This window comes from Eleutherodactylus coqui, chromosome 4, assembly GCF_035609145.1.
Source record: "Eleutherodactylus coqui strain aEleCoq1 chromosome 4, aEleCoq1.hap1, whole genome shotgun sequence".
Taxonomy (NCBI): domain Eukaryota; kingdom Metazoa; phylum Chordata; class Amphibia; order Anura; family Eleutherodactylidae; genus Eleutherodactylus; species Eleutherodactylus coqui.
Genome location: NC_089840.1, coordinates 215,601,163 through 215,625,198, shown reverse-complemented (window position 1 = coordinate 215,625,198; position 24,036 = coordinate 215,601,163). Strand labels below are relative to the sequence as shown.

The 24,036-nt window shown below is 44.6% G+C and overlaps 1 protein-coding gene across 1 annotated transcript; it reads right to left on the bottom strand.

Annotated features, from left to right (window-relative positions):
• Positions 1-1,793: 1,793 nt before the first annotated feature.
• LOC136626033 (actin, aortic smooth muscle) lies at positions 1,794-11,208 on the bottom strand. Its single transcript, XM_066600739.1, has 9 exons — positions 11,089-11,208; positions 7,864-8,034; positions 6,806-6,934; positions 6,520-6,630; positions 5,680-5,764; positions 5,270-5,431; positions 4,998-5,189; positions 3,515-3,696; positions 1,794-2,094 (listed from the first exon to the last, which is right to left on the bottom strand). The coding sequence occupies exons 2-9, from the start codon at positions 7,990-7,992 to the stop codon at positions 1,951-1,953; spliced, it is 1,134 nt and encodes a 377-aa protein (XP_066456836.1). The 5' UTR covers positions 7,993-8,034; positions 11,089-11,208; the 3' UTR covers positions 1,794-1,950.
• Positions 11,209-24,036: the final 12,828 nt, after the last annotated feature.

Genomic DNA, 24,036 nt, shown 5'->3' with positions numbered 1-24,036 from the left:
TTTTCTGTCTAAATGAAGTACAACATGTGGCGAAAAAACTGTGTCAGAATCACTTGGATATGTAAAACCTTTACGGTGTTAATCCATGTTAAAGTGACACATGTCAGATTTACAAAATTGGGCCTGGTCATTAAGGCGCAAATCGGCTTGGTCACTAGGGGGCTAATTTTATTAAGAATCATCTCAAACTCCCTAAACACTATGACTACAGTGAAGAGCACTGCCTCATCCATCATGTCACCACAAGAGACACATGGTATGATGAATAGGACAATTTCTGCCCGGCAACACTGACTGCCCTACGATGCCCTGTTCTGTATTAGTGGATGTTTGTTTTATCCTCCCTCCCCCATTGAATTATAGTTGTTAAGTAAAACTCAGACAATGAAATGTGAATGTTCCAAGCTGTGCGTACGCCTACATTAAAATGTACGATGCTTTCGAGTTTAAAGCAAACACATGGGCCTCATAATGGAAGCACAGACTCCCCATAGCAACCAATTACTGGTTTTCTGAGGAATATATGAACTAGTAGGGACATAACTGTAGGCGGACTGGAGCTCATAGTAGACCATGATTATAAATGGCTTCTACTAGTTAATCTAAAACTTGTAGGTCCTGAGCTAATATCTGTAACACTAAACCGCACCCCTCAAGTGCGGCCCGCAAAGTAATAAGTTTAACTTATATAAAGTGGGGGGCCGTGCATATAAACACTTCAATGAATTTAAAAACGACGACTCTCCGAGCCTGGACAAACAAATATGGCCGAGCTGCTTCTGACTGCCTGATGCACTATATGCTAGAATGCATTATTAGTCACAAGACATCACTTGCTGCTTTGATTGATCAGTGCTGCCCATGCGAGCCACAGCATTGGAACGTGAGGGCAGCATGTAGTCTCTTAGAGTACCAGTTCGCGTTGCCATCTTTCTCACATACCAGCCAACGTAAAAGGGGGCATGGTTTGGGGGGATGTGGCTGAACGCATTTAATTTTATCCTTCACCTAGATCGATTGCACTAACCCCCTCACCCAAGTTTTTATAATATAAAATTCCACCCCCCATAAAGACAACTTTTATAATCCAGCAGCTCAGCCCTAGTATACCTATAAATGATGCAGTCAGATACCCGCGCTACACACTGATAGTGATTACAGTACAGCTACCTCCACTGATCACATGTGGCATTCTCTCAAGAGTCGTCAGTTTTCATTTTTCTTCTCTCTCAGCCCAGACCACCATGAAGTCCTGCAGTCATGAATAGTCTCTGCACACTTTTCCTGTCCTCCTGCTACGGTACTCCCAAATGAACCTCAGCAAATCCTCTCAGTAAACCCTCTGTGCAGCCCCATAAAGTAATAATTCACCCCCTCTTAAGTGATAATCTCCCCCTTGCAAAACTCTGGAAGCATGAGGACATATTATATAGCAGAAATGCTGTATAGTTTACACTAGCTGAATTGCTACAGAAATTCAGTGTTTACAGTTTAGAAACAGATGTCCCATCCACCCCCCTCCCAACTCTAAGAGGTTCTGCAGCAGCTGGGTTACTAAAACCTCTAGGTTTAGAATATCAGATCTTATCTCAGCGTTTGAGTCTCCAGCCCTCAGCTACGGACAATGTCTAGGCAGTGTTTAATGGGCAACCAAATCAAAACTGCACTACGTTGATCACTCCACATTCATACTTTGGCAGTTTGTAATTTGTAGATGATCCAGTAGGTGTCCCTCTGACTGCATTTATACCCTTACAGTATACGCACATCTGTAATATAAGCCACTCAAGGAATTTATAGAATAGATTAAGCTTTATTCATAAACAAAAAAAAATACTTTATCGAATTTTTGCCTAAGACGTATTTTGGAATGAAATGGTGGCCATGTACTTGGAGTACACTTGAAGATATATCTTTGAATTGAAGACAGTATAAAAAGGAAAAGAACATTTAAAAGCATTTGCGGTGCACAATGGAGGGTCCAGCTTCATCGTATTCTGGTTTGCTGATCCACATCTGCTGGAAGGTAGACAGGGAAGCCAGGATGGATCCACCAATCCAGACAGAGTACTTGCGTTCTGGAGGAGCTATGATCTGGAGACAATAGAACAATGTCAGTAACTCAAGGTTGTCAGTTTTCATGAATTTCAGTAGTGTAAAAAAAATTTTAATAAAATCCAGACCCAAGAATAGAGGCATTTCTTGAGGGAGTTTCCTAAAATGAGGAAAGTTGGCTTATACCACATTGGTTTTTTTGGCCTTCCTCTGGATCAACATTGCAGGATAATAGGCTGAGCTAGATGGACATGTCTTTTCAAACTTACATACTATGTTACTATACGGCTTTATTTATAGCACAGTTTTATATTGTTCAGAACCTTAATGACCCCTTAAAGGAGATGTCCCGAGGCAGCAAGTGGGGTTATACACTTCTGTATGGCCATAATAATGCACTTTGTAATATACATTGTGCATTAATTATGAGCCATACAGAAGTTATAAAAAGTTTTTTACTTACCTGCTCCGTTGCTAGCGTCCTGGTCTCCATGGTGCCGACTAATTTTTGGCCTCCGATGGCCAAATTAGCCGCGCTTGCGCAGTCCGGGTCTTCTGCTGTTCTCTATGGGGCTCCGTGTAGCTCCGTGTAGCTCCGCCCCGTCACGTGCCGATTCCAGCCAATCAGGAGGCTGGAATCGGCAGTGGACCGCACAGAAGAGCTGCGGTCCACGGAGGAAGAGGCCATCTTCAGCGGTGAGTAGAGAAGTCACCGGAGCGCCGGGATTCAGGTAAGCGCTGTGCGGGTGGTTTTTTTAACCCCTGCATCGGGGTTGTCTCGCGCCGAACGGGGGGGGGGGTTTAAAAAAAAAAAAACCCGTTTCGGCGCGGGACATCTCCTTTAAGGTTTCAGGACCTGGGTATGACTGCACTCTATAGAGATGCCACGGCATTAGACAGTAGTGTCCATCATCCAGGTGATTAGATTAGGATTGTTTCCATATTATAATTTCATGTTCATAACCGCTCATAGGTACTTTTATTAAAGGAGCTTTCTAGACTAAAGACATTTAGCACTTATCCACAGGATAGGTGATAGATTGCTAGAACCCGCAGTGATCATTAGAATGGCACACCCTAAACAATACTTGTGAATTGAGCATGAATGACCACCGAGCCATTCACTTCTAAGGGAGAACAGTGCGCTATGGCATCTCCATAGACCATGAATGAAGCTGGGTCACACATGCATAATGCCTCTCCATTCAGAAGAGGAAATCAGGGTGCGGTCCAGTGGTCTTTGATAGAAAATGCCCCTTTAAAAGCAAAAGGCTCTTGCAACAAAGATTGACTCCTCCACATTGCTTCATAGTCTATAGATGACCATGTGGTGGGTTATACATTTACACAGTTTATATAAAGCCGTTACTTAGTGTCATATATCTATATAGGGTATCTAGCTTGGAGTTTGCCATCTGTGGCCAAATACTATAGAAGTTCAGTAATGTGCAACTTTTACCTTGATTTTCATTGTGCTGGGAGCCAAAGCAGTGATTTCTTTTTGCATTCTGTCGGCAATGCCAGGGTACATGGTGGTACCTCCTGAAAGTACATTGTTGGCATACAGATCCTTCCTGATATCAATGTCACATTTCATGATGCTGTTGTAAGTGGTTTCATGGATACCAGCAGATTCCATTCCTGTGGATTACAGAGGTTTTACAGGTTAGCATATGACATCACCAAGATATAAGTGGCCCTAACACTTTGAAAACCCCGTAATAAAATGAGAAGTATGAGAATTTGCAGATGTGCGACTATCAGGATATTACACATTTTGTTTATACTAGTCATTTAACCAGTGTCTTAGTTTTAAAGGGGTTGTCTTGTTACCACAAATCCCTTAAATAATGCTCACTGTAGTAAGACTGAGCAGTACTTACCTCTCAGCCACCAGGATCTAGCACTGCAGCCTTACAGTTCTCCCGATGTCTGTTGTGACAGCTGATGTCACCGGAAGTCAGGTGACCACTGTATGGTCATCTGTAGGCTGTCCTGGCGCCAAGGATGTGAGTGCTGCTGCCCGGAGAATGAGCGGTGATGCTGCAGCGGTCACCTGACTTATGGTGTCATCACAAGAGACACTGGGACCACAGCGATGGATCCAGGCGGTGGAGGAGACCAAGTACTGCTCAGTTTGTTCTTTCATTACAGTGAGCGCTATTGAATGGATGTGGTCTAGTTACCAGGGAACCCCTTGAAGGCCTCCTACATATTAGACAATTGTTTTCCAAACCCACCAGTTTTAGCAGGGCTATACTATGTGTTGGGAAATGTCAGGGAAAGTACAAGGCAAGTCAAAAGTCTCCATGCAGCTGTGTTTTGTAGGTCCACGAGCAATGCAATACTGTTGGCAGGAATGTGTGGTCAACATGTCACATGACCAAGACACTCAATGGTCACATCCAATGCAAATTACGCATCCCCATCTTCTTGACCTTTTGAGAGAGTTTTGCAACACAGTCAACAATAACATGTGGTATGAGTTACATTGAATGTCTGGGTCACATGTGTTGACTCACCCTGTTGTATTGAGCAAGTTGCATTTTGATGTCCGATCCTTTAGGTCCCAGGTATTAGACTACCCCTACAGGTGTGACTGCAAGTTTCTCCACCGTTCTACAGGGAGATATGTGCTCACAATCAAAGTATTCATTATATGGGAGAGTTGGGGAAAGAACTGTTGGCTAAACCCCAGTTATGTCCATTGGCAACACAGGAATGGAAAGTTTCCAGGACATCTGATATGTTCATACATCTTAAATATGTTGAACTGTAGATAAACAAATGTCTTCTGAAACCTTAATGCAGCGGTAGTTTGATGGTTCTTGAAAGGTTTTTGTTTTTTTTTGAGGAATACTAACTGTAGGGGGGGTCATTTGTCCCTTGTCACTAGTCACAAATTCCTCATTACATAATGAAGACACATCCTTTGAGCTCACCAATGAAAGAGGGCTGGAAGAGAGTTTCAGGGCAGCGGAACCTCTCATTGCCAATGGTGATGACCTGACCGTCCGGAAGTTCATAACTTTTTTCAAGGGAGGAAGAAGAGGCAGCAGTGGCCATTTCATTTTCAAAGTCAAGAGCCACGTAGCACAATTTCTCCTTGATGTCACGAACAATTTCACGCTCAGCTATACACAGAAGAAGCAATGATTATTCTCTTGTTTCAATTCCCAATTGCAAATGGTCAGTCATGAAAGGTTAGTCTTACCAGTAGTTACAAAAGAATAACCGCGTTCTGTCAAGATCTTCATGAGGTAGTCTGTTAGGTCACGACCAGCCAGATCAAGACGCATTATGGCATGAGGGAGGGCATAACCTTCATAAATTGGTACATTGTGGGTGACACCATCACCAGAGTCAAGTACGATACCTAGAAAGAGGGCATATTAGTCAACTGATGTCTAGGAGAAGCTGTATATGTTTAATGGTCATGTTCATAATACATCACATCTTTCAAGCTATTCATGAATCAATGATACCCCAAAAAAATAGTTTTACTGATTAGATTGGACCCTTCAGCTGACACTTCCAGATAAAAAAAAGAGGTACATAGATGTTGTCAGAAGCAGTTTGTCTACAATTGAATTAACTTTGATTCCAGTTCTGGCTTTTACTTACCAGTTGTACGGCCAGAAGCATATAGGGATAGCACCGCCTGGATAGCAACATACATTGCTGGTACGTTGAAGGTCTCAAACATAATCTGCAAAGAGAGCACATCTTGTGAGATTATGCCTACAACAACTTGGCAAGAAAACCCAAACATGCCTAGAAGACCCCTAAAGTCATAGAGATAGGCCGCCTGCAGACGGCCGGATCAGATCCCGCTGTGAGAATTCTCGCAGGATGCGGAGACCGGTGGCTCCCCTGATCCCATCTCTGCTATGCGCTGGCTGCAGAGCTGGCCCATCACTACTGACGTTTTTGAAGTGGCATGCTGCGATTTTTTTTAAATTTGTTTTTTTTTACCCGCGTGTGTTTTCATGCAGACAAATCGCAGCTGTGTGCATAGGATTGTGTTTTTTTAATGCAATCCTTTTGGCAGCGGGTACGGGCGGAAATTCTGTGGGAAATCCAGCTGCAGAATTTCCGCCCGTGTGCAGGGGACCTTAAACTTACAAAATAAGTTACATATACACTGACTCAACAGCAACTCTATTAGAGTCACTGGTCCTCACAGAGTGTAGCCATAGAGGGCCAGCAGGGCACGTACCCTAGGTGTTGGCACGTTAACAAGCCATTGTGTTTTGGCAATGATATAAAGATTCAGGGATAAGGCTAAATCTTTGCTCCAGGTGACCTATGGCCTAGCTACGCTTCTACTTTTGTACTTATTTTGATATTCATCTAATTGTACAAATCAAGTTGTAGATGGAAAATTGAGGATGTATATGATATTACCTGGTCAGTGATAGATTTAGAAAATGCATATTTGAAAACTGTACATCGTTATTTTACCTGGGTCATTTTTTCACGGTTAGCTTTGGGATTCAATGGAGCCTCTGTGAGAAGGGTTGGGTGTTCCTCTGGGGCCACACGCAATTCATTGTAGAAACTGTGATGCCAGATCTTTAAAATAAATGAAAGATTCATTGAATATAAAAGTGTATTAGAAATAACCTGTCCATCCAACACTGCCTAAGGCCTGCAGTCTACATACTATTTATAAAGGCCCAGACATTATAGGCTTATTATAATAAACATAGTAATTAAACTATAGGATATCATTGCTGGTAAAAGGTACCTTCTCCATGTCGTCCCAGTTTGTGATGATGCCATGTTCAATAGGGTACTTCAGTGTGAGGATACCTCTCTTGCTCTGAGCTTCATCACCAACATAGCTGTCCTTCTGACCCATACCTACCATCACACCCTGTGTAAGGAGGAGAACAGATCAGACAAACTGTTTGTACAATGCAGTAGAGTCATTAAAAGGGTAGTAATAATTGGTGGTCTAGTCCCAAAAATTTGCACTATTCCAGGGGCATAAAACTATGATCTGCTATTAGTGTTTATGGAACTCTTCGTATGATACCCATTGTAGATAGACTGCAAGAAATTTGGATAATCTCTTAGAAGGCACTACGTATTCTTGTGTATATCCAATAAGTGTAGGGAACCTTTACAGGCAAAGCTCCCTGGGAAACAGTATGCAGATTAGCTTTCTTTCAGAAGGATGAAAATGGTCTCTAGTGCCACTTACAGGTAGCTACAATGTAGGTCACCATCTAACCAATTAAAAACCCTTAAAACATGACCAGGGATATCTTGTAGTTCATCTAATGCAGTGATACACAACTCCAATCCTCAAGGCAGCCCAACAGGTTAGGTTTTCTGGATTTCCTCAGTATTGCACAGGTGCTATAATTATTGTCAGTGCCTCAGGTGGTGTTACTGTATGATCTCCTAAAAACATGACTTGTTGGGGTCCTTTGGAGGACTGGAGTTGTGCAACCCTGATCTAATGTACCCAACTTCAGCCAGTAGAACTGACTTACTGCTATGATTTGTGTGCATAGATGAACATCAATCTACATCTGTTTGTTGCTCTGCTAGTCAAGATGAGATCCTAGGAAGAGTACGGTACACTTTTTAATAGTCTAGTGTCATAAGATCAATAGTGGGATTCAGAATGAAAGTGTAGAGAAGGATCGCAAATACTATAGGAAAAAGTCATATGCAACGTTTTATAAGTGCTATTAGAAATTGGATGGTGGGCAGTAAGAGTACTGCAATAAGGTTATACTAAATACTCTGCAGAGGAATGGAACAGAATGCCATCATTAAAGGATTCCTTTATACCTGATGCCTGGGGCGACCCACGATGGAAGGGAATACAGCTCTCGGAGCATCATCCCCAGCGAAGCCAGCCTTACAAAGTCCAGAACCATTGTCGCACACCAATGCAGTAGTATCTTCTTCGTCGCACATTTTGTTTTGTTATAACTTACTCAAGACTCTCAAACAAGAAACCTGTGGAGGGAAAATACAGGATATAAATACATTTAGAAACATCTCAGGACATTGTATTGTATACTAAGGAAGCAAATCTAGACATTAATGGCCGACTATCTACATACTAAAAATATATGCAGCAGATCCCATATCACTTATCAGTCTTTGACCTATAATGCTGAGGTATCAGCCATGAGCTTAAGTTGAAGGTGTTGTCCCAGAAACCTTTAAGGCCTCATTCACAGGGGTGTAGATATGCTCCATATTATGCGTGTATTTATCACATGCGTAATATGGAGCATTGAATAGCCATTTGCATTGGGGCATTCAGGCCTGTGTGGAGAAAAGGCAATAGGTGGTGAATACACAAGCGACATTCGTATTTGCACATAAAGGCAAATGGGACCTGCTTACAGTTTTTTTGCGCAAGGGAAAAATGCAGTTACATTTCAGTCCATGAATACACTACGTATTTACGCTTTGAAAACGGCAAACACTAAGTCATACAAGTTGGGTTGAGCAACTGGAACCCTCACTTGTTCTACCAAGTCAATTGTAGACTGTTTTCTAAAAAGGTACTAAGGCTCATCAACTATTTGGGCAGAATTGGGCTTCCCATTCATTTCTATGAACTGGAATGGCTTATTCTCAGCTAAGCAGACTCCTAACAATTCTAATTTATTCAAAAGTTAAAAGGGTATTCTTATCTCAGACAAACATTTCTGAGATGCTAATATAAAGGTGCTCTATGCAGCCACCGGTGGCTGGGATTATGGAAATAGGCAATAACTACCATAGAAATGAATGGGAGTTCTAGAAACTGTGGCAAGTGCTGCTCCGGAGAGGTGGAAACAGTATTGCTTGCTGTGCTGCCTCCTGCTTATGCAACTCCCATTCCCTTCTATGGAAACATCATAAGACAGTCACTTCAACAGTTTCCATAATCCAGGCAGGAGGAGGCGAGGTCAGGAGTGGGGGGAGGGGCAATTACAGAAATGGGTGCGGCTCCTGGAGGTGGACCTACACCTATTAGCCATTTATGGCATATTCTCTGGATATGCCATAGAGGTCAGAGATTGGGACTACCCCTTTATTTAAAGGGTGGTTTCACGGAAAACATTGCTGCCAGATGAAGTGTGCTTAATAATTCCCTACATCTAACAAGTAGTGCATTCGTTTGCAGCATTCCCTCATATTGAACTTTTTTTTGATCCATGGCATCTTTATTTATAGTATTTACAAGTAAGTGCATGAAATTCAAGCTACAGAAAAATGCCCCAAAAACCCCGTATATGGAGGAAGCCTATAAAGGAATTTTTGGTTTGATCATTCTAAGCTGTTAGGTAAAATATAGGCCAAAACTTTAATATTTTTATTTTGGGGTAACTCAATGCATTTTATTTTATAACTATATCAGGTCTTTGCTAATACCACTGTTCCAGTGCAGGGAAAAGCAAGTATAACAACCTTACATTTCCTCGAAAAGGTGTGACTTACTTTATAGTCCCACAACACTGTGCAAGAAATTCCCTGTGGGAAATTCCCATCACCTGCACTAACCACACCCTACAATGATATCACATGGCTATATTGCAATTTAACACTTTAAGGGCTCATTTACATGAGCACAGTTGTGCAGCACATGAAGTGCACAACTTTTGCGTGCGTAATGCAACAGTTAGGACCCACTGATCTGAATAAGTTCACTTGAGCATATATCTTTTCACACTATGTATAATCACATGAAATAAATAAACAAACAGCACTCCTATCTTGGTGCATATTACAGACCATAGAAGCCCATTGACATCAATGGGCATGCATAAATCTGCGTGAAATATGTAGGAAGCCTGTGTGTTTAGGCACAAAATCAATGTGGACATTTAGAAACAAGAAAAAAAATTAATGTGTAACATACTGAAGTGCTTCAACAAGTTAGCGTGTATTTCACAGTAGAAATGAGTCATGTGAAAACCCCTTATAAACCGTCTGTTACTCTATCTTGTTTTCCCACTTGATGTTAAAAAAAAAATCCAAAAGAAAAAAAAAAGAGTGCTTAAAGTAAAGTATGAGAATGCAGAACTTGTAAGACACTCTGCAGGCATTGCTTTCCTAGATGCCCGACATGAATGAAGTGACTGCGCAAAACATCCATTTCCTAATTAGGAAATAGTCTGTCAAACGTCTGTTTTGGGAGCAGAATTCCAGGTCAGGGGTTTTGCTCGTTCAAACTCACATCCAAGACTTGCTGCCAGCCAAATGAAAAAAAAAGTCAACAGGGGAGGAGCATAGAAAAAAAAATGTTGTAGAATTTAGAGAACTACTACAAGCGCAAGCCATATTTAGTCATAGACCACCAAACCTATGAGTTGAGTTGCTGTTTCACATAAATCAAGATATCAGCAGAGGAATGCAGGTAAAACCTGTTGCGTTACCAGAACTTTGACTATCCACAACAGTAGCCGCACAATCAAGTTCAGCTCTGCTGCATCTAAACTTATGATGTTGCTAATAAAAAGTTACACCTCCTGTTAGACTCATCTAAAGTCCAGGCCTCTCTTCTAGCAATCAACAGACCATAACCAAGAACATAACCACCAGCTTTTAGAGCTGTGCTCCTTATATCACATAACCCTTATTTACAGCAGTTGTTACACCTTAACACACATCTGCTTTGCTGCACAGTCAGTCATTTCCAGGCAACAAATAGTTAAGCATCTGATTCCAGTTCTCTTTGGAGATGAGTTCCCAAAGTTTAACCATACCTCCAAAATGCATGCACTGACTAAGCAGACAGATGTAGCAGTGCTGAGATTGTCATTTGGGGTGAATTGTTTCCATCTCATCAGTTTGTGAAGTCATTATTAATAGCACTTTGTGACAAACTCAGCTCTGCTACATCGTTTTCTTAGCCATTCCATAACTTTTAATGCATATAAAAGTTTATAAAAGCAACAAAGTAAAACTACTGTTTAAAGAAGTAATGCAGTCAGCCTTGTAGCTACACTATAGAGCCAAACCCATTGCAGAGGTAATCAAGGCTCAGCACATCAGGGACTGGGTAGCACTTACCCTGACGGTGCTTTGCTGGGGTTAGCTGCTCCGGGATGGTGCAGTGGAAATCTGGAACATGTTTGACTATATAGTCTGTTGGCCTGTTCCCCTCCCACCAGCTTCCCAAAGAAGGAGCACAGACAGACTTCAACTCCATCTCTCACTCTAACACATCCATATAGGGACCTCAAGACAAAAACCTCTAATCTGGGTGGATGAGGACCCTGGGTCTCTTCCATTACATTCCATTATAGTACTCAAGAAACAGGAGGAGATTTCAGCTGTGGAATATAAACAAAATGTAACAATTCAGGACAGCTGGTAAAATATTGCACTACCGACAGGCCACCCCTGGCATCTAGGAAACCTTCTTCCATACAGGGCAGATATAGTGTACGGCTGATGGCAGAAAGGTATTGCATGCACTGTGAATGTAGGAGTTAATATAGGAATCCGATCTCCAAAAAGGGAGTGACACAGAAATCCCAGCAGTGGTTGCATCAAGCATGCCAACAATACATAGCTACAGCTCTTCTGGAGGCTCTTATTGTGCACATTTCCACTTTTACCTATGGAAGCCTTTAATTCCATATAATCCAGCTAAAGACAGTTGCAACTACCTAATAGCACCAACTCTGTAGGGCACATTATTTAGAGATCTCTCACCCAATAGTCAATGCGGCCTTTAACCCATTCACAAGTGCTAATTTTTGTGTTAGCTTCTCCCTACTTTTTGACTTAGGCCAGTCTCACACAAACAAGTTGGATTCCGCATGCGGAAGCCTGCAGCGGAATCCGGTTCTGACCTTAGACGGCGACTTTGCGTACCGTCGCCTTGGATGATCGCCGTTGGTCATGCACCAATGACATGGGTACCTGTGGCCTATCCACAATGTTAATTGCGGATGGGCTGCAGGTAGGATAGCTTTCATTGACTTCAATGGAAGCCATCTGTGCGGCTTCTGCACAAACATAGAACATTCTGCGATTTTAAAGCCACTCGCAGAAATCGCAATTGCTATTCGCTCATCTGAGTGGACATGCGAATGTTCTATTATTTCAATGGGTGTGGAATATAGCGGATCGTCCGCATGGGTGACAATCGTGGATTCCACAATTGAAATCTGGTCATGCGCGACCCGCCTTAGGATGCAGGTTGAATGCAGTTTTTATCTCATTTATCAGCATTTGGGGATTGGTACAGTGTCCTATCTAAACTGTGTGCTCTGAAAAGGAAATAGTTAAAACGTCACAATAATGAGACAAATAAGGCTGCCTGTCCACGGACGTTTTTACGTTGCGTTTCCTACTGCGATAATCCGGCCGCGGGGAACGCAGCCCCCCTGTCCCAGAGCGGAGAATCATAGCTCACTGCTGGATCTCACTGCTGAGATCCATCTGCCGGCTCCTGCTCCCGGGCAGCGACTCCCACAGCATAGATCTATTGCGGGATATCGCAACGCCCAAATTTTAAAGGGACTTTTAACACAGGACGGAATTAGGCCGCAGGATGCAGCTAAATCTGCAGTTGCAATAATATTCTATAACCAGAAAGCGCCAGAGATAAATGTAAAAAGTTCTTTGCGTAGTCTCACCTGGTGTGGACAGCTCAGTACCCTAAGGTACCAGCTGCCTCACCTTTGGTATAGTGGAGGTGGAACGCACACACGAGCTGACTCGATCAGGTGATAGGACTGACTCGGTCAGCTGATGAGGCACGTTTAGGCATGATGACATTACAATAACGCGCGCAGGGCCGCCCCCCCCCCCCCCGTACCATCGGGACAAGCGGAGAACGCCGTGGCAAGAGAAATAGGTAAATGACATATGTATATAACATATGTTATATACCATTGTATGACTTGAAAAAGGTGCATGTAGCACCGAAGCGCGTTGCCTTACATTTTATGATTGCTGAATAAAGAAGAGGACGTTTATACAGTATTCCGGCTGATTGGAAAATCACTTGAGGTATCTGGAATAGGAGGGGGTTCTGTGGACATCATATCCCCCTCCTCCAAAGTAAGTTTCATTTGTTTGGCAGAAACGTCTATGGAAAGAAACATCTACAATGAACTGGTGAACCCTATGAGTGCAGGTCTTTATGACAAAATCTGCAGTTGTGGAATTCCACACCAAGATCCACAGGTCTAACTGCGCATTTTGATGCGGAATTGCAGGCAGGTTTTAAGCCTTTTTCAATTCCAAAGCAAAATCCACAGGTAGCCAGCGGATTTTGCTGTGGAATTTATCAAGTCTTGTAGAGCATTGTGCAGCTCACTCTGTCCCGTGTGAAAGGTCATTTTGAACCGATATTTGGCTTTTTGCACATATTACACACACACGTAGGACAGAAGGTAGCTTCATATACCGTATAGTGTGCAGCTGTAAGGGGGAGAAGGTTATTATGGTTTTATGTTAAATATCATTTTTTTTTTTTTTTAATTCTTTAGGGCTCCTTCACACGGGTGTATTTGCGCATGCAAAATTGGCGCAATACACAGATATAGAACCCATTCATTTCAGTGGGTTCATTAACATTTCTGTATTTTACATGTGTATTTCAGTTGTGCAAAAGAAAATGCAGCGTACTCCCCTTTTCTGTACATTTTGTACACCAAAGGTCCCCATAGACGTCAATTGAGGTGCACAAATGGAACACATCTGGTCTACATTGGACGACGTAGCCATTTCAATTGGTGCATCTTTTTTTTCCACATGCAAATGATCATACCTTATAGGCAGGAAAAGTACAGTAAAATACTCCAATGCACTAAAAAGCATTGTTCATTCTGCAAATATGTGCACATGCTCAATGTGTGAAGGAGCCTTTACTGTACCTTTAAGTTGGGGCAGACCAAAGCAACCAACCATTAGTGGGAAAGCTACAGGAAGTAGATTCAGAATCAGTGAGCTGTAGATGGGAGTGGCGCAGGAGCGTCTCCTAAAATGCGGTGCCTGTGAACTGCAATAGTCCTACAGACTGCAAGGCCCCCGAGAAGTTCCTAGACAGTTTGACCACATGAACAGTGTTGTGGATGTTCCGGTGCAAATGGACTCTAGTATAAAACTCTGCTATAACAAACCGCTTTCTTCATTCCCCTTCCTGTTTCCAGCGGTCCAGTTGCTACAGGCAAAGATACTTCAACATAAATTGGCTATTCTGCTGTTTCAAATGTAAAAGGCGTCAAATTCTGCATAGATGGCACCGCCTCTGGAGTTGGAAGTTACCCGCATACTCTCTGGTGCTCTCCCAGTAGATGGGCCAGTTCAGTCTATGACCCTTCCTAGGAATGTTCTGGCCAGAACCATGAGGCCTTGTTGACCCCTCTGTCCACAAAAGGAGAAAAGGGGGTCATGACTGGCTTAATGGAACGGGCCCTGTGGTCCCAAACACCTGCAGCTAATATACATTTCAGAGTAAGGGTGCTATTACATGAGCGCCATTGCCAAGCTGTCCTTGGACTTCCAGGTTCAGCCCGGCATTCATGGAGGCAGTGGAAATGCTAGCGGCGGCCGCTAGTGCTCATGTAATAGGACTGAAAAGACAGTGTTTACCTTTATGTATATCATATAATATACATTGTATATACATTGTAATTTATATGTATTATTGTAAATTTTAAGGGTGAACTCACACACGGCAGCAATAATCTGCCATGGGCAAATTCAGCGCAAAATCTGCATGTCGCAAATGTGGATTTTGATGTAGATTTGCAAAGGAGAAAATCTGCTGCAAATTTGTAGCAAATGCACATCAATCTGCATATAAGACATGCAGCTTTCGTGGTGGACTTGTGGTTGGTTGATTTTTCCCTAAGGCCTCTTTCATACTGGCTACAAAATCATGGCTACAAAGTGCATGTATGTGAAGCCTTGGGTTTCCAATGGGTTCTTTCACATGAGAGATGATTGGTAGCCTGAAGGAACTCACTGGAAACCATGAGCTTCACATACAGGCGTTTTGTAGCGATGATTTTGTAGCGAGATATTGTAGCCCATGTGAAAGCGGTCTAAGGGTAAGTACATATAGTCCGGCACTGCATGAGGTCAAAACTGCACCCATCCATGGTGGCCAATGACCACACAATTTTTCCTGCCTTGGAGCTTGAAGCTACGCCTCTGCCTCTTAGAGCTTCCTATCTCCTTGACAAGGTTATTCAGGTAGTTGTACTTTTTGTTGGTCACAACAAACTTAGCGTAGAGTGTCTGTCTCATATCTTTGCCTCTTTCACCTTTTTATGGCGTCCCCAATATGACAGTTGGGCATTTACTGGCATCTTCAGGTACATGCACAACATTTCACTTACATGGGACTTGTCCTCACAAGGCCCTGATCACCAGTTATCATAAAGCTTCTTGCAACTCAGTACCATATGTCCTATATAGTGGATATGTGAAGAAAAAGGAGGCATGGTGCTGCTGTCCTTGAGGGGTGGATCCAGAATGGTAAAGTTAATTAAATTAATTAGTGCTATGTGTTACAGAGTTGAACAGACTGCTTTGTCAACATGTTGCCTGAGGAAGGAGTTTGTCAACTCTGTAACACATAACCCTAATAAAATTATAGTTAGCACTCTAGATCCGCTCCCCAAGGACAGCAGGAGGGCTGCAACCCTTTTATTTTGCATAGTGCTTTTCTTGCAGATAGATAACAGCAGCTTCTACATTAGCGGGGTATAGCTATAGGGGGTGTAGAGGTAACCATCTCACCTGAGACCAGGTAACTGTAGGGGACAAAAGAGCCCTTTGTTACATAAGTAGTTAATCAGTATTATAAGTAGCAAGTAGTAGGTGACAGGCTCCTTTACAGATATACCTATACTGCTGGACTCTAATATAGTAATTGATTTTTATAGTCTTGGCGATGCCTATGTCATCTCGTCCCTAAAAGCCTGAGGCAGTGTGAGTGGCTGTCTCATCGGTGTCCTGCACAGGTGTAATTCGCTCCTCCACTTGGTAGTCAGCTACCTGCATGGTGAGAGGATGCATCTATATGCACTCCTCATTCAGCACGTAATGGCCGTTTTCTGTGATTCTTTTTATTTTTTTTTAATATTTCCCCTTCTGTGATGCATTTATATTAGTGTAGGGACCTACTACAACGCAAGGAACCGTGAAGTGGTTAGTGGGCTCATGTATCTTGGCCAAAATCCAACCAATGCCTTGCATTTATTATCTATCATTCACATGCAGTGTGGCTTTAAGACTCCAGGGGGAGCCCAGGGTGGCAGTACCAATGTGGTTCAAATAAGGGAGATGGAATAAATCCTCCACAGTGCCACCTATTGAAAGGCAGCATTCCTTCGAGTCAAAGTGGGACTTTTTATACAAGTCTTGTTACAATGACTGGGAATCAAAAGCAAAGCCAGACTCCATGTACATACAGCTGTTTCCGGGTTATTGCCCATCATCAGTGTACAGTAGGAGTCTGGCTTTTGCTAGTGAGAGGCCTGGGACAATGTGGTTCACTAATGGATATGCAGGGCAACCCGCCGAATTATCATGGCGTCATTAATAAGTTGCTGGTCTGCATGGTGAACTACATATATCAGAATGGTCTGGCACCCTGTATCCACTATGTGTGGGAGTATACGCCAAGCATCCACCCCCCTCATTATCAGGAGGCAGTGTGAGTGGCTGTCTCATCGGTGTTCTGCACAGGTGTAATTCGCTCCTCCATTTGGTAGTTTGCTACCTGCATGGTGAGAGGATGCATCTATATGCACTCCTCACTCAGTAAGTAATGGCCGTTTTCTGTGATTGTTTTTAATTTTTTTTAATATTTCCCCTTCTGTGATGCATCCCTAAAAGCCTCAATTATCTGCTAAAATGCTGAAGTAAGTACATTATATAATAGTATTCTTTATTTCTATAGCACCAAGATATTCTGCAGCACTTTACAAATCAGAAGGAACATGAACACACAAGATCGGACATTATTAGACTAATGAACAATTTGATTAATAGGAGTGAGGATCCTGCTCACAAGAGCTTACAATCTATGAGAAAGTAGGGGTAACACAAGAAGTACAAGGGCTTGTTCTGTTTAAAGGTCCAGCCATGTTTTATATAAACAAAGTACCATACATACAGCTGTATGAGCTAATCAAGCTAGTATCTATAGTATATATGTATAGATGTAAAGTGCATTATGGTGTAAGGGGTGTGAGACATACAGTGGAATGAAGCGATCGGTTGGACACTAACATTGTACAAGTTTCTGATGCTCAAACCTGGGCTATGGACTGTGTTAAAGGGACATTAGATGTGAATACAGGAAGCATCTCTTTTAAGAGACTGTATTGGAGTGTTAACTCCTAAGGGAAAGCCGTGTCAATGTGCCATATATTCCATAACTGAACATGGTGCTGATAATAGTTGAGTGCTATTAATATTGTACTTCTGGAATTATTTTTCTATTGTGCACAAAGGATAATTCTTAGGATCTAGTTAGCCGTAGTTAGTGACAGGTGATGCTAAGTAAAATGTTTTAATTGTGCAACCATTATTACTATACTATTACTGTTCATTACTATTTCTGTGTTTATCAATAAACATTGTAAACTTTGATTACTCCATCTGCTGCATTGTATCCTGAATCTTGCGTTGCACCACCACCCAGGACAGTGTGAAGTTAGGATTAAGGAGAAATTTAGACTAAGGTCATTAGCAAAGTGCAGAGCACAGATAAGGTGATAGACAGTAGAGATGAGCGAGCATACTCGCTAAGGGCAATTACTCGATCGAGCATTGCCCTTAGCGAGTACCTGCCCCATCGGAAGAAAAAATTCGGGTGTCGGCGGTGGGCAGGGAGCGGCGGGGGAGAGCGGGGAGGAACGGAGGGGAGATCTCTCCCCCCTCCCCCCTGCTCACTGCCGCAACTCACCGCTCACCCACGCTGACAGCTGAACCTTTTCTTCTGAGCAGGCAGGTACTCGCTAAGGACAATGCTCGATCGAGCGATCAGGGAAGAGATATAGGGAGGGACAGCATTGTGGAGACCTTTATGGATGAGAGCAAGGAGTTTGAATAGTATTCTATAATGGACGGGCAACCAGTTCAGTGACTGGCTCAGGGCGGAGACATTAGTGCAGCGATTGGGCAAAAAGTTAAATCTGGCTGCAGCATTATATGCTCTGTTCTCTAAACTATGACGATAATACGAAGGACATGATGGATCTACTGCTGTTTACTGAAAAGATCTCATCTCTGATGCTCTGTTCTCACCATGTAGGTATGCTAGTAATGTTCTCCACAAGTAATAAACTCTCTGGTCATTTCTTTATACTAGTTTTACTTTATTGGTTTTCTCTAGCTCAACTGTAAAATGAAGAAGTACAGAGTAAGTAAGTAAAGCAAAAAGATAACTATCTTAATACAATGCATGAAAGCAAATATTGTGAAAGGAGCATCCAAATAGCATAAATACATAAGGGTGGCCATACACATTAGATAGAAGTAGGTTGATGGTTGAACAAGTAATCATCTGGTAGACAATTGTTTTGGAGAGTCAGCCATACACATTTTAATCCATATTGGCAGTTACAGTTGTTCAAACTGGCCATACATATTCAATGCAGAGACACAGCAGAAAAAAACTACTGGTGGCTCGGCGCAACGCTCCAGGAGCAATCAAACACTTAAAAAGATTAGGTCAAAACTTTTCCTTTATTTGATTATATAAGCAACTTGCATCGGAAAACGTGTTTCAGGGCAAAACCACTTCATCAGGTCAGCTGGATTATATACTGTCAGAGACTTGAGGAGCTTGAGGTCCCAACTGTTGGGAAGAATACCGGGGTCCAAAATGCGTTTTCCAATACTGGTTGCTTAAAATATCAAATAAAGGAGAAATTTTAACCAAATCATTCTAAGCATTTGATTTCTCCTGGAGCGTTGCGCCGAACCACCAGTTGTTTTTTGTTGTGTCTCTCCATTCACCCATGCCCACTTAGATAGAGCAGTATATGGTTGGCAGCATTTCCATAATATCTTGCACATTCAAAAGCCCATATGGCCCTTGCCTATTTTGAGACACTCGTACCATACGAGTTTTGCTCCACTCCATCTTCTCTTCTACATCCATACATGTTCAATGACACTGTGTGATGGACAACGAAAAATCTTTATTGAGGGTCATTCTTTCACAGAAATGTCTTTTAGGGCTTGGTCAGACAAGCGTGGTTTACATTCTGCTAAGCAACGTGTAAACCACGTTCCTGTCATCCGGAAAAAGATTGCGTGACCAGGCTGTCTGTAGCTCCAAGGAGTAGCCCAGTCACACATCCGTGGTGTGGGCAGACTGATTCCACAGGTCCCATAGGAGCCTATGGTAAGCACCCAGGACAGCGCGCACCACGGAGTTGACAGGCAAGTCTCTGTCCATTCTTCTTTAGAAGCGCAGATTCTCTGCTTCTAAAAGGGGTTCGTGTGAGCACTTCCATGGCAACCTATTGGTTGCTATAGAAGCATGGTTTACACGCTGCTGTAGCAGCGTGTAAACAGCGCTCGTCTGACTGAACCCTTATGCACAAAAGCTCTGTTGTCCAACAGATATTGGATGAAAATTTCAAACACGACCGACTTCCTTCCAGATTATGACTATCTACCATTAGCTGGCTAAAATGATTGTTCATTGTTGAAATTCACCAGACGAAGTCATTCATTTTCATTAATTTTAGTCTAATGTGCATGGGCACTTATGTGAGAACACCCCTACTACTGCACAGTGTCCTCTAAGATCCTAATAAGTCAATGTTTCTATAAACTTAATTGGTGTCCATTAGAGATGAGCGAACACCAAAATGTTCGGGTGTTCGTTATTCGGAACGAACTTCCCGCGATGCTCGAGGGTTCGTTTCGAACAACGAACCCCATTGAAGTCAATGGGCGACCAGAGCATTTTTGTATTTCGCCGATGCTCGCTAAGGTTTTCATGTGTGAAAATCTGGGCAATTCAACAAAGTGATGGGAATGACACAGCAACGGATAGGTCAGGCGAGGGGCTACATGTTGGGCTGCATCTCAAGTTCACAGGTCCCACTATTAAGCCACAATACCGGCAAGAGTGGGCCCCCCCCCCCTCCCAACAACTTTTACTTCTGAAAAGCCCTCATTAGCATGGCATACCTTTGCTAAGCACCACACTAGCTACAACAAAGCACAATCACTGCCTGGATGACACTCCACTGCCACTTCTCCTGGGTTACATGCTGCCCAACCGCCCCCCCTCCCCCCCCATAGCGCACACCAAAGTGTCCCTGGGCAGCCTTCAGCTGCCCTCATGCCACACCACGCTCATGTCTATTTAGAATTGCGTCTGCCATGATGAGGGACCGCAGGCACACACTGCAGAGGTTGGCACGGCTAGGCAGCGACCCTCTTTAAAAGTGGCGGAGCGATAGCCCACAATGCTGTACAGAAGCAATGAGAAATAGAATCCTGTGCCACCGCCATCAGGAGCTGCACACGTGGGCATAGCAATGGGGAACCTATGTGCCACACACTATTCATTCTGTCAAGGTGTCTGCATGCCCCAGTCAGACCGGGCTTTTTAATTCATAGACACAGGCAGGTACAACTCCCTATTGTGAAGTCCCTGTCGACCCACAGCATGGGTGGCTCCCTGGAACCCACCGGCGGTACACAGAAATATCCCATTGCATTGCCCAACACAGCTGAGGTAGTAATGGCGTGCTTAATGCAGGTGGGCTTCGGCCCACACTGCATGCCCCAGTCAGACTGGGGTTCTTTATAAGTGTACAGATGTAGTAAAAACTCCGTGTGCACCTACAGCATGGGTGGGTGCCAGGAAGCCACCGGCGGTACATAGAAATATCCCATTGCATTGCCCAACACAGCTGAGGTAGTAATGTCGTGCGTAATACAGGTGGGCTTCGGCCCACACTGCATGCCCCAGTCAGACGGGTTCTTTAGAAGTGTACAGATGTATTAAAAACTCCGTGTGCACCTACAGCATGGGTGGCTCCCTGGAACCCACCGGCGGTACATAAAAATATCCCATTGCATTGCCCAACACAGCTGAGGTAGTAATGTCGTGCTTAATGCAGGTGGGCTTCGGCCCACACTGCATGCCCCAGTCTGACTGGGGTTCTTTACAAGTGGACACATGTAGGTTAAACTCCCTGTGGACCCACTGCCTGGGTGGGTGCCAGGAAGCCACCGGCGGTACATAGAAATATCCCATTGCATTGCCCAACACAGCTGAGGTAGTAATGTCGTGCGTAATACAGGTGGGCTTCGGCCCACACTGCATGCCCCAGTCAGACTGGGGTTCTTTAGAAGTGGACACATGTATTAAAAACTCCGTGTGCACCTACAGCATGGGTGGCTCCCTGGAACCCACCGGCGGTACATAAAAATATCCCATTGCATTGCCCAACACAGCTGAGGTAACGTCAGCTGTAATGCAGGTGGGCTAAAAATTAATTTGATTACACTGTAGGCGAGGGCCCACAAAAATTGCTGTATCAACAGTACTAATGTACATCCCAAAAATTGGCCATGGCCAGCCAAGAGGGCAGGTGAAACCCATTAATCGCTTTGGTTAATGTGGCTTAAGTGGTAACTAGGCCTGGAGGCAGCCCAGTGTAACGAAAAATTGGTTCAAGTTAAAGTTCCAATGCTTTTAAGCGCATTGAAACTTATAAAAATTGTTCTGAAAAATTATTTGAGTGAGCCTTGTGGCCCTAAGAAAAATTGCCCGTTTGGCGTGATTACGTGAGGTTTCAGGAGGAGGAGCAGGAGGAGGAGGAGGAGGAATATTAGACACAGATTGATGAAGCAGAAATGTCCCCGTTTTGGATGTTGAGAGAGAACGTAGCTTCCATCCGCGGGTGCAGCCTACGTATTGCTTACGTATCGCTGCTGTCCGCTGGTGGAGAACAGAAGTCTGGGGAAATCCAGCCTTTGTTCATCTTGATGAGTGTTAGCCTGTCGGCACTGTCGGTTGACAAGCGGCTATGCTTATCTGTGATGATTCCCCCAGCCGCACTAAACACCCTCTCCGACAAGACGCTAGCCGCAGGACAAGCAAGCACCTCCAGGGCATACAGCGCTAGTTCAGGCCACGTGTCCAGCTTCGACACCCAGTAGTTGTAGGGGGCAGAGGCGTCACCAAGGATGGTCGTGCGATCCGCTACGTACTCCCTCACCATCCTTTTACAGTGCTCCCGCCGACTCAGCCGTGACTGGGGAGCGGTGACACAGTCTTGGTGGGGAGCCATAAAGCTGGCCAGGCCCTTAAAGACTGTTGCACTGCCTGGGATGTACATGCTGCTCGATCTACGCACATCCCCTGCTACCTTGCCCTCGGTACTGCGCCTTCTGCCACTAGCGCTGTCGGCTGGGAATTTTACCATCAGCTTGTCCGCAAGGGTCCTGTGGTATAGCAACACTCTCGAACCCCTTTCCTCTTCGGGAATCAGAGTGGGCAGGTTCTCCTTATACCGTGGATCGAGCAGTGTGTACACCCAGTAATCCGTCGTGGCCAGAATGCGTGCAACGCGAGGGTCACGAGAAAGGCATCCTAATTCCTAACATGAAGTCAGCCATGTGTGCCAGGGTACCTGTACGCAACACATGGCTGTCTTCACTAGGAAGATCACTTTCAGGATCCTCCTCCTCCTCCTCCTCCTCCTCCTCAGGCCATACACGCTGAAAGGATGACAGGCAATCAGCCGGTGTACCGTCAGCAGCGGGCCAAGCTGTCTCTTCCCCCTCCTCCTCATCCTCCTCATGCTCCTCCTCCTCCTCCTGTACGCGCTGAGAAATAGACAGGAGGGTGCCCTGACTATCCAGCGGCATACTGTCTTCCCCCGCCCCCGTTTCCGAGCGCAAAGCAGCTGCCTTTATGGTTTGCAGGGAATTTCTCAAGATGCATAGCAGAGGAATGGTGACGCTAATGATTGTAGCATCGCCGCTCACCACCTGGGTAGACTCCTCAAAATTACCAAGGACATGGCAGATGTCTGCCAACCAGGCCCACTCTTCTGAAAGGAATTGAGGAGGCTGACTCCCACTGCGCCGCCCATGTTGGAGTTGGTATTCGACTATAGCTCTACGTTGTTCATAGAGCCTGGCCAACATGTGGAGCGTAGAGTTCCACCGTGTGGGCACGTCGCACAGCAGTCGGTGCACTGGCAGCTTAAAGTGATGTTGCAGGGTGCGCAGGGTGGCAGCGTCCGTGTGGGACTTGCGGAAATGTGCGCAGAGCCGGCGCGCCTTTACGAGCAGGTCTGACAAGCGTGGGTAGCTTTTCAGAAAGCGCTGAACCACCAAATTAAAGACGTGGGCCAGGCATGGCACGTGCGTGAGGCTGCCGAGCTGCAGAGCCGCCACCAGGTTACGGCCGTTGTCACACACGACCATGCCCGGTTGGAGGCTCAGCGGCGCAAGCCAGCGGTCGGTCTGCTGTGTCAGACCCTGCAGCAGTCCGTGGGCCTCTTATCGCCTAAGCTGAGTAGTTTCAGCACGGCCTGCTGACGCTTGCCCACCGCTGTGCTGCCACACCGCGCGACACCGACTGCTGGCGACATGCTGCTGCTAACACATCTTGATTGCGAGACAGAGGAGGAGGAGGAGGAGGGTGCTTTAGTGGAGGAAGCATACACCTCCGCAGATACCACCACCGAGCTGGGGCCCGCAATTCTGGGGGTGGGTAGGACGTGAGCGGTCCCAGGCTCTGACTCTGTCCCAGCCTCCACTAAATTCACCCAATGTGCCGTCAGGGAGATGTAGTGGCCCTGCCCGCCTGTGCTTGTCCACGTGTCCGTAGTTAAGTGGACCGTGGCAGTAACCGCGTTGGTGAGGGCGCGTACAATGTTGCGGGAGACGTGGTCGTGCAGGGCTGGGACGGCACATCGGGAAAAGTAGTGGCGACTGGGAACTGAGTAGCGCGGGGCCGCCGCCTCCATGATACTTTTGAAGGACTCCGTTTCCACA